The sequence below is a fragment of the Plutella xylostella genome, chromosome 17 (genome assembly GCF_932276165.1).
Source record: "Plutella xylostella chromosome 17, ilPluXylo3.1, whole genome shotgun sequence".
NCBI classification, from domain to species: domain Eukaryota; kingdom Metazoa; phylum Arthropoda; class Insecta; order Lepidoptera; family Plutellidae; genus Plutella; species Plutella xylostella.
In genome coordinates this window covers 4,298,740-4,307,939 of record NC_063997.1, presented here as the reverse complement: position 1 = coordinate 4,307,939, position 9,200 = coordinate 4,298,740, and the positions used below count along the sequence as shown (strand labels likewise).

At 41.5% G+C, this 9,200-nt stretch overlaps 2 protein-coding genes across 4 annotated transcripts; one reads left to right on the top strand and one right to left on the bottom strand.

Annotated features, from left to right (window-relative positions):
* Positions 1 to 78: 78 nt before the first annotated feature.
* On the top strand, positions 79 to 3,928 carry LOC105396433. Of its 2 annotated transcripts, XM_048626971.1 has the most exons (5): positions 79 to 316; positions 1,005 to 1,148; positions 1,538 to 1,734; positions 2,588 to 2,746; positions 2,944 to 3,928. In XM_048626971.1, the coding sequence occupies exons 1-5, from the start codon at positions 191 to 193 to the stop codon at positions 3,863 to 3,865; spliced, it is 1,548 nt and encodes a 515-aa protein (XP_048482928.1). In that variant the 5' UTR covers positions 79 to 190; the 3' UTR covers positions 3,866 to 3,928. The 2 variants fall into 2 exon arrangements, with proteins under 2 accessions (XP_048482928.1, XP_048482929.1); XM_048626972.1 differs by lacking the exon at positions 1,005 to 1,148.
* Positions 3,913 to 8,495, bottom strand: LOC105396422 (protein yellow). Of its 2 annotated transcripts, none has more exons than XM_048626974.1 (4): positions 8,331 to 8,495; positions 7,193 to 7,367; positions 6,162 to 6,340; positions 3,913 to 4,993 (listed from the first exon to the last, which is right to left on the bottom strand). In XM_048626974.1, exons 2-4 carry the CDS (start codon positions 7,354 to 7,356, stop codon positions 4,023 to 4,025), a joined length of 1,314 nt encoding a protein of 437 aa, XP_048482931.1. In that variant the 5' UTR covers positions 7,357 to 7,367; positions 8,331 to 8,495; the 3' UTR covers positions 3,913 to 4,022. The 2 variants fall into 2 exon arrangements, with proteins under 2 accessions (XP_048482931.1, XP_048482930.1); XM_048626973.1 differs by having other exon boundaries at positions 7,193 to 7,360; positions 8,327 to 8,494.
* Between the last annotated feature and the right edge of the window lie 705 nt (positions 8,496 to 9,200).

The window sequence follows — 9,200 nt, the reverse complement described above, 5'->3', positions numbered from 1 at the left end:
CGTAAGCGTGACCTTATAATCTGTTGCGCGTCACTCATGCGCTTTTGACGTACAATGACGTAATACTCCATACTCTACGAACAGCCGATTATTATGACATTACCTGAATCAACACAGGAAATTAATCCAAATAATACATTCAAAATGTAGTTAAATCACATTTACTGTGACCAACATCCACCACAAGATCATGTACAACATACTCTCATACTTCGGGCTGAGCCTGCAGGGGGAGGTCTGTCTCTGGACCATATTGGGACTCGTAAGGACAGTGTTTGACGCCACACTCTTCAAAGTCAACTCTAATTTGAAGATGGTTTGTATATGCTTTACTGGTTGGTGTTAGAATCATCTTTGTAGGTGTATAAAATCGGGTTGGATCTAACTATAATGTTAAGGGACTCTCAAAATTAGCGCCACCATCACCACCATGTACCATCGAAAAAAGTACCCTCCCTACAAACCAAACTACCCCCTCAAACATAACAGTTCGCCGTTCTACCACCACATAATGGAGTTTAAATCGTATGCTCCTACTTTTATACTTTACTAGCTGTTCCCGCGAGCTTCCGGGGAATTCCGGGATAAAAAGTAGCCTATGTTCTTTCCCAGGATCTAGACCATATGTATAACAAATTTCATTCAAATCCGTTCAGTAGTTATGGCGTGAAAGAGTAACAGATAGACAGACAGACAGACACAGTTACTTTCGCATTTATAATATTAGTTAGGATTACCATCGTGTTTTACACTCCTGAAACACGGTGCAACCCTAAATTATATTACCTATTCGCGTGTACCGAAATTTATTTGTGACGCAGATTTGGGCCTTAGGTAAAACGGCTAATGATCACCCATCCTTTCCATGTTGACCAGCTACCGCACCATAACCGACATATTAGCAATTATTAGCAGCGTCGATCTCCTGTCAGATCCATACAAGTTAGATTATATCAGCTTATGGATTGTTACTAGCTAATGTGTCGCTGGCGGTATACCCGCAGGTGTGGCAGATGGCGATGCCCCCGCTGCCGCGCGCGGTGGCGCGGGCGCTGCGCTTCATGATCTCGGGCGTCATGCTGGTGCAGTGCTTCACCGTGTACGTGTTCCTCGCCTCGTACATCGTGCTCTTGTATCCGGCGTTTCTGGTAGGTGGTTACTTCTTTAGTGGTTTAAATGTTTTATGGTGTCAATGCGCAATTAAATAGAAAATCTACTTTTGAATGGGTTGATGAACCCCAATGGGCTCCTACTTACGATTTTGGTACTTACTGATTTTGATGAAAATATAATATAAATAGCAATACTATCAATTAAGTCATCTAAATAAAAAGATAAGTATGCCATGGACTTACTGAAATCGTTTCACAAGGCACATAAAATAATATTTAACATCTTAAATCCATTAAACATTTCACCCAAATTTAAACACACACAGTCTATAGTTATGCCTTTATGTATGTAATTCCCTGGTAAGCTCCTAAGTCCACATCACACTCCCACCCCTTTAACCTCACCAACTAAGGCATTATTCCAGGAAGATCGTCCCACCCTAGTCCTCCCCTGGCTCCTCCTAGCCGCTATCCGCAACCTGCTCTGTGAGCTCACGAGCCTGGCCATGGGGCTGGGCGTGTGTCTGCTGCTGGGCCCCGCCCGGACCCCCTGCGTGAGGTTCTTGGTCAACAAGGTGGTGGCCATCACGCCCTCTTTCTACATTTGGATGGTTATTTACAGGTGGGTTTGTAATGGCCAGTACTCACTATCGTTATTACTCGATAGTTTTACTTGATGTCGAGTAAAAATCTACGTGTGGACCGCAATACTCACAGCTCGATGGAATTAAATGAAAGTAATTTTATGCCATGGGTTTTTCTCGACAGTTTAGCTCGATCGAGTAATACCGTATGTGATTACAGGCCATAAGCGGCTGTTGTAAGTAAAAAGCTTTTGAATAGAACTGCAGGGACTAGGGTGAGGAGTCTGAAAGAGATCAGTCCCACCCTAGTCTGCCCTGGCTCCTCCTAGCCGCTATCCGCAACCTGCTCTGTGAGCTCACGAGCCTGGCCATGGGGCTCGGCGTGTGTCTGCTGCTGGGCCCCGCCCGGACGCCCTGCGTGAGGTTCCTGGTCAACAAGGTGGTGGCCATCACGCCCTCTTTCTACATTTGGATGGTTATTTACAGGTGAGTTTGTAAGCGGTTCATACTCGTATAAATCGTCATAAGTTAAAAGCTTATGCAATTTATGCATAGAACTTTACCTACCCTCTAGAAATTAAAGAAATTCCTTATCTTTTCTAAATTAAAAACATCCGTAAATTTACTAACTGATAGTCAGCAGTCACTTATTACTACTTCCTTAGAGTACAACTAAAGTATGGCCGTTGAGAGAATGCGTTTATGCCATTCGAAATCCTATAGATATTTGATGGCTGCAAAGGAAAACCATAACCACTTTTCTTACAGACATAGGCGTCAAAAACGCATTCTCTCCACGACTGAAGTACAGTCATTGTTTATTTATTTTGAACTATACCACTATGCTATGGTCTTCTTATAAATAGTACCTACCTAATTATTTATTGGCAGTTACTACCACTCGTTGAAGCTAGCGGCGACGTTCAGTCAGTTCCCGGTGACCAGTCCTGACCTGGAGGATGACGTCGGTCTCCAACTGGCAGTGCGGAGGAGGCGGACCAAGTCAATGTTGGACGAAGAGAACCTGAGGAAGGACATCGTTCGGAACATGTATGTTGTAGCTTTAGATCATCATTATTTTCATCAGCCCTCTATCGCCCACTGGTGGCTATAGGCATCCTTTTGTGTGCAATAACTTTTTTCAGTACTGAGTTGTTCTTATTAACTGCTTCCCGGAATACTATACACATCCATAATATCCAGATATATTTACCAACCTAATTTAGTAGAGAAATATTTTCCCTCAGGTATCAAGTTAAGACCGCAGAAGAAAACCAACGCCCTAAAGTGAAAATAGTGACGGCAGAGTCTTCTCCACCTGCTACAGATGACGAAAATGTAGAGCCGAACGATGAAATAGCCCCAGTGCGGCCCACGACATATTTGGGCAATCGGGCTTACGAGGAAACCGCCGCCTCTGAACCAGTGCCGCAAGTCCCACGGGACGTCGACAGAATCTTAGAGCAATTCTGTATTATGATGCTACGTATTGCTGTTTATCAAAATCACGATGATGAGCCTGGTACCATATTCTCCCCGAGTTCTTTGGCGTTACTTCCAAGGGGATCTACAACTAAATTATCTGCTGATATAAGGATGCCCATGGAAAGTGAAACTCCACCTCACGTCGGTAGCAAAGAAGAGAGAACCCCTGCATACTTGCGAGATTATCCACAAATATTTATGAAGAAAGGCTCCGAATCTAGAAATAAAATATTAGCTAATCAAAGTACTACAGATAATTCACACGATAGTACCGATCAGCGCTCTACGTCTACTAAAGATATACAAGTATCCTCACAAAAACTACAGTCCCTTGAAATGATTCAATATGACCGCATTGTTACACAATTGAAGTTATCCATGACACCTGCAGCAGGCACACCACAAAGATGTGACAGTACCGTAAGTTATGACTTAAATGATGAAAGTAAACATTATATAAATAAAGCAGATCATAATACTCAAACGATGATAGAGGAAGTTGAAGAAAACAGTGAAATACTAAACCAAACACCGACTTCTTCTGAACCTACAAGTGAAGTTCAATCTCGAGACAACTTGCAGCCTACTACGAGTAAACAAGTTAGTATTGTAGAATCTTCTGAAAGCATTACCAGCGAATCAACCAATAAAAAACCAACTGAAAATACCGACGATAAAAATTAGATGGTGTTAAATAAATACTTATAACAAAAATACAGTAGAACATTAAAAAAAGTTTCTATTGAAGTTTTTATTACTTAAATAATCTTAAGTATCTATTTATAAACTCTTATTGTAAAACATTATTTGGTTACTTAGATTCTAATGAAAAAATAAATTATTATTTCCTTCTGTAAGCGAAATCAAGATAAGAAGGTGCAGCACTGAAACCTGGCAAAAAGCTCTGATAAGAAACAGTGTTACGACTATCACAGACAGTATTCTTTACAGTGTTAACTGGATCCAAATACATTATTCTGAAATTATACTCATCAGGGTTTATTAGATTAAACTGGTACATTGGCAACCTGTTAGTTATCATCCAAACATTCTGTGGAACCTCATGATCTATTCTTAGGTCGTTAGGAAAGACTAAAGTTTCGTTGTTTCTTGCGACGGTGGCGAGCGTTGCTTTTTTGTAGGGTTTAGAGGTGTCCCAACAGCCGATGCTGTCTTTGGAGATGAGGTTGTAGAACATGACACCGTTGCGGTCGACAGCCGAGGCAGAGACCTGGCCGGCGGCGCCGCGGTCCTCGCCGAGCAGCTTGAACTCGTCCACAGAGTTACTGACGCGGGCCGGGTCCCGTAGCACTGACGTCTTCACAAAGAACTCCATCGACGCAGACATCGCGTGGTAGAACAACGTCCTGTCGTTCCCTTGCATTTTACCGAGAGACATGCCGAAGAGTCCGTCGGACCACTGGTAGTTGAGGCCGTGGAGGGTGTAGTTGGAGAGCAGGGGTTCAGGGTAGAAGGAGTAGTGGGAGAACCTCCAGAAGGCGGCGTCGCTGGCGCGGAAGACGATGAGGCCGAAGCGCCAGGCGTCGGCGATGTAGACGTGCAGGTCGCGGCAGCGGGCGTCGCGGGAGTCGACGATGATGTTGGTGATGAGGGAGTTCTGCAGGACGAACTCGGCGGGGATGGGGTAGCGGGCCAGCACCTTGTCTGTTGCCAGGTTGATGGCGTACAGCGTGGGCGGGCACAGCTGCCGCGGGGTCTCGAAGGCCTCCACGCCGCCCGAGTCGAGCACCCACATCACGCCGCAGTGGTCGATGTTCATTCGGAACACTGATATGAAACCGGAGCAGTTGGCTGAAAAATAAAAATGTGTCTGTTATGTAAATGTACAGTTTATGTAATGTTGGCGTTTAAAGTACGTGGATACTCTCGAATTTTTGCAGGTTGAGTCATTTAAATTAGGTAACCGTCTTAATTTAAATAATATTGAAAGCTTATACGTGCACAGCGACACCCGAGAACGGCGTTGTTCTATGGCACTGATATTGACAGAACTCGGTCACATTACCAAACAGTCAGTGTAATCCGAATATGGTAGATATAAGTTTCGTTATTGGGGGTCAGAGCTACATAATGAGATGGGGACATAACGCTGCTGCTTTGTAAGTATATTTTTACATATTTTCAGCAACTTTTTTGGTTTCAGAAACATAACAAATATTATCATCATAATCATTATCATCAGCGCTATCTAGGATTATAGCATCGTTTTGGTTCATAGTACCTATCAGTACTTACTTAGTACTATTTTATGCGTACTTAGTACTATATGATGCACCTCGTGCATGAAAAAAGCCTCCCCGACTGACATCATCTGCATCATACCGACACCGCAGCTCACCCAACCAAAGCGAGTTCCTTATATTATTATTAACTAGCTAATCCTTTCACTTTCACCACAATGACAAACCATCTAGCGCTTGTGTTTGTTGACGCCACCGTTTGATAGCTTGGAAAATGTATCTACGCCTTAGATAAACAATTTTCGAACAAGGAGGAGTGTCAGTGCAAAAGAAACATTTCGACAAATAGCACTACACTTCTTCCACTGAGCTCTTATTTTGAATTAGTTCGGTTGGAAGCATTAAACTAATATTACTAGCGTACGTTATTCTTTAATGGGGGAAAGGTTTGTGACTTTATTCATTGATACAATCGTTGTCATTAAGTATACTTAAAACGGTCTGCAAGCAAACAAAATAAGATTAATTTTGTTGCTTTTTTGTACTTGACATACTTACCATCTTATTCGTACATTATTAATTTAAGGTCTGCGCAGATCTGCACTTCAACTTCACCCACCCATGGTTAAAGGCGAATATCCACTGCCAGCTAAACTAAGTTAGTTTGCATGTGCATCCACCGCAAACTAAGTACTTACTATGTATGAACACCTGGCTCAACTATGCGAACTAACGTAGTTTAGCCGACAGTGGACGCTCGGCTAAATGACAAGACATACCAGCATTATGCCACTCCCAGCTGGGATAAGGCTGCAACAACGGCGACTCCTCGGTAGCCGCGACAGGCAGGGCGGACAGCGTCGCCGGCACGCCGCGCTTCCATCGCGGGGTGCTCACGAAGACACGCTCCTTCCACCGCTCCACGCCCAGTGGGATCACGCTGGAGCGGATGTACTGGCTGCGGGTTGAGAGGTGGATTTTTGGTTATAAGAATATACATTTAATAAGGTGGTATGAATGTGGAAGACTAAAGTCTTAATGCTATGTTAGCTATGCTACCGCTACACGGGTTCGCTATCGACGTAGATAAACGTCACTATACTTATTGTGATTAGCCATAAATGCGGCTCTCAGATTGGTGGAACGTTAACGTGTCGGTAAAAAACCCGTATAGCGGCCGCTGATTAATTTAGCCAAAATTTTATTCGAGTTAGATTTATACTAGCTGTGAGGTTGTAGTGTTAGCCCAAACTTAATACCTAGCTAGCTATGTATTAAATTTACGTAGGAACCGCATGATGACCAGTGGTCATAGACCACACCCACTCAACACAATGTGTTCTACTTAACTCTAGATTACATTATAATTATGTAGTACCTATATCAGTTACTTCAAAAATAGGTGTGTAGTTATTTCATAATTAAATTAATTAAGTCATGCATAGTTCACTAAGCAGCTACAAACCGCCTTTGATGTGGAAACCTACATACCTACAACACATAGCCTATTAAATCATGGGTATGTAAGATGGTATTTTATTAAACAAATTTTTGAGGCAATAAGTATATTTTATGTACAGCCAAGGTACAGCCAACACAAATAAAAAATTAAATATAACTTTTGTTTGAAAGCGTCAAAAGCAAAGTGGTAACTCCCCCTCGACATGCTAATTATTTTTTTAGAACCTACCTCCAACTCAGATCCTAGAATGTAAAAGTATATCGTTTTCTAGATTAACTTCTAGTTTTCAGGCACTAGGAGGCAATAATTAGGAGGCAGGTGAGTTAAATTAAGTTACCCACGACTTACCCATTCTGTATAGCCAGCTGGCGGGCCTGTGCGCTGGGGAAGGCGAAGTCTATCTGTTTCCACTGGTACAAGGTCTGCGCGGCATCCTCGGTAACGTCCGGAAACGCCCAACCACAGCCGACGCACGCCACCAAGGCAAACAGCCTGGCTGATGCCGGCAACATTATTTTTTTATCTGCAATTTGTTTACTCTATAAAATCTTGTGTTGGTTGTTTGGCTTCCTTGATGACAAGGTTGGTGTTTGGAGGTGGGAAACCTGTTTGAGTAAGGAGCAGCGGTTTGATTATTTTTGTTTGTATTATGGAAGTATATTTGCCAGTTTTAGGAAATAAGTGTCATTGAACTTGCATACTTTTAATAATTATGATGTGATAAAATGATCACTGATCAGAGTGATCAGCAATCGATCGACCATGAAAATCATGATGTCTCACCTTTGGTTTTCTAATTTAAGGATTCCTATCTAACTTCTTCCTGATCGAGGGTGGTAGACTCAAGGTTGCAATATTTGCATTCTATGGCTAACTAATTGTTCATCATCATCATCATCAGCCTATAGCAATCCACTGCTGGACGTAGGCAACTAATTATTAAGGTCTACTAACTTGGCCGCAATACGAGGTCAATATTACTAGGATATCAAGTGTCGCTGTCAAACGCTTTTAGTATCATAACCATCTAGGTACTATAACCTTGTTAGGTGGGATTATAATACTAACATCAACCTAAGCCCAAAAACTTAGGTACGTAGGTGAGCAACTTTGTGTAAATAGTAAGTAAGTTATTTTGCTTTATGAAGTTGCTTAATGTAAATAATAGTATAAATTTAAAATACCTAGAACATTAAGAATTTAAAATGAGAACGTTAGTAATACAAAACTGTTACAAAGGTGGTATACTAAGCCGAAAGACTGTGGTTTCTGTTTCAGGAGTTTTCAAAAGTTGGTAAACACTAGTAATTAAGACTGACCCCTTGAGGAACCCGTAGGTACCTACGTATACTTTAATGACATAATATTCCGTATAACCATATAAAACTTGGACAGTAGGGTTGAAGCTGTTATTATCAGATCATATCCTTAGGAAACCTACGAAATAACGTAGTTAGTTACCAAGACAAATAAAAAATAAACTTACCTCTCAAGCGTCTTAGCAAAATCACAATAATTATTATCACGAATAAATGAATAAATTATATTTTTTTATATATACTCCTTAAAACAGTTACGTAATACACGTCTACTTCAGCTGAAGGTGGTTTGTGTTATGTGGATAATGATATACATAATGTAGCAATGTCTGGTCTCACTATTTCGCGTGTCAGAAACCAGTTAGGTTAAAATCTGTTAGCGAAGTGCATTAACTGATAACTGGTGCAAGGTGCAACGGCCTGACCACGCCTTTTGCAATATTATAATGCATCTTTGCTGATGATTTATTTTATCATAACTATTATCCGCTAGCTCCGTTTCGCTATAGAAAAGACTCCAGAATAAAAGCACCTAGCCTATTTGTTACCCCGGATTTCAGCTTACTGCATACGCAATTTCAAGAGTATTATAGTTTAGAAAGAGTAACAAACATCCATACTCGCAAGCAGCAGCTTTCGCGTTTTCTATATTTTTTATATCTAGTTGTTGGATAATATATTAGGTGTTCCCACGTAGTACCTACCAAAAGATTTTTGTCCTTTTCGATGTTAACATTCCTCAGCAGTCAGTGGTTGCAGGATACGTTTGATATCCATCGACCATATTTATTGGTCCATATCCATATAGCATAGTACTACTGATAGAAACGGAAAGCTTTCACATCATAGCGGGAATCGCACATATCTGGTGCATACAAACACAGCTTAAGGGTGAGGCCAGACGAGCGTAATTTTGTTTTTCTACTACTAACTGGGTTATAGGGCACTAGTATTTGTCAACTAACGCTAAAAGAAACAATTCCGGTGTGGTCTTCTTAGGAGAAGGAATTATAGTATTCTCTCAGTTTAATGTACTA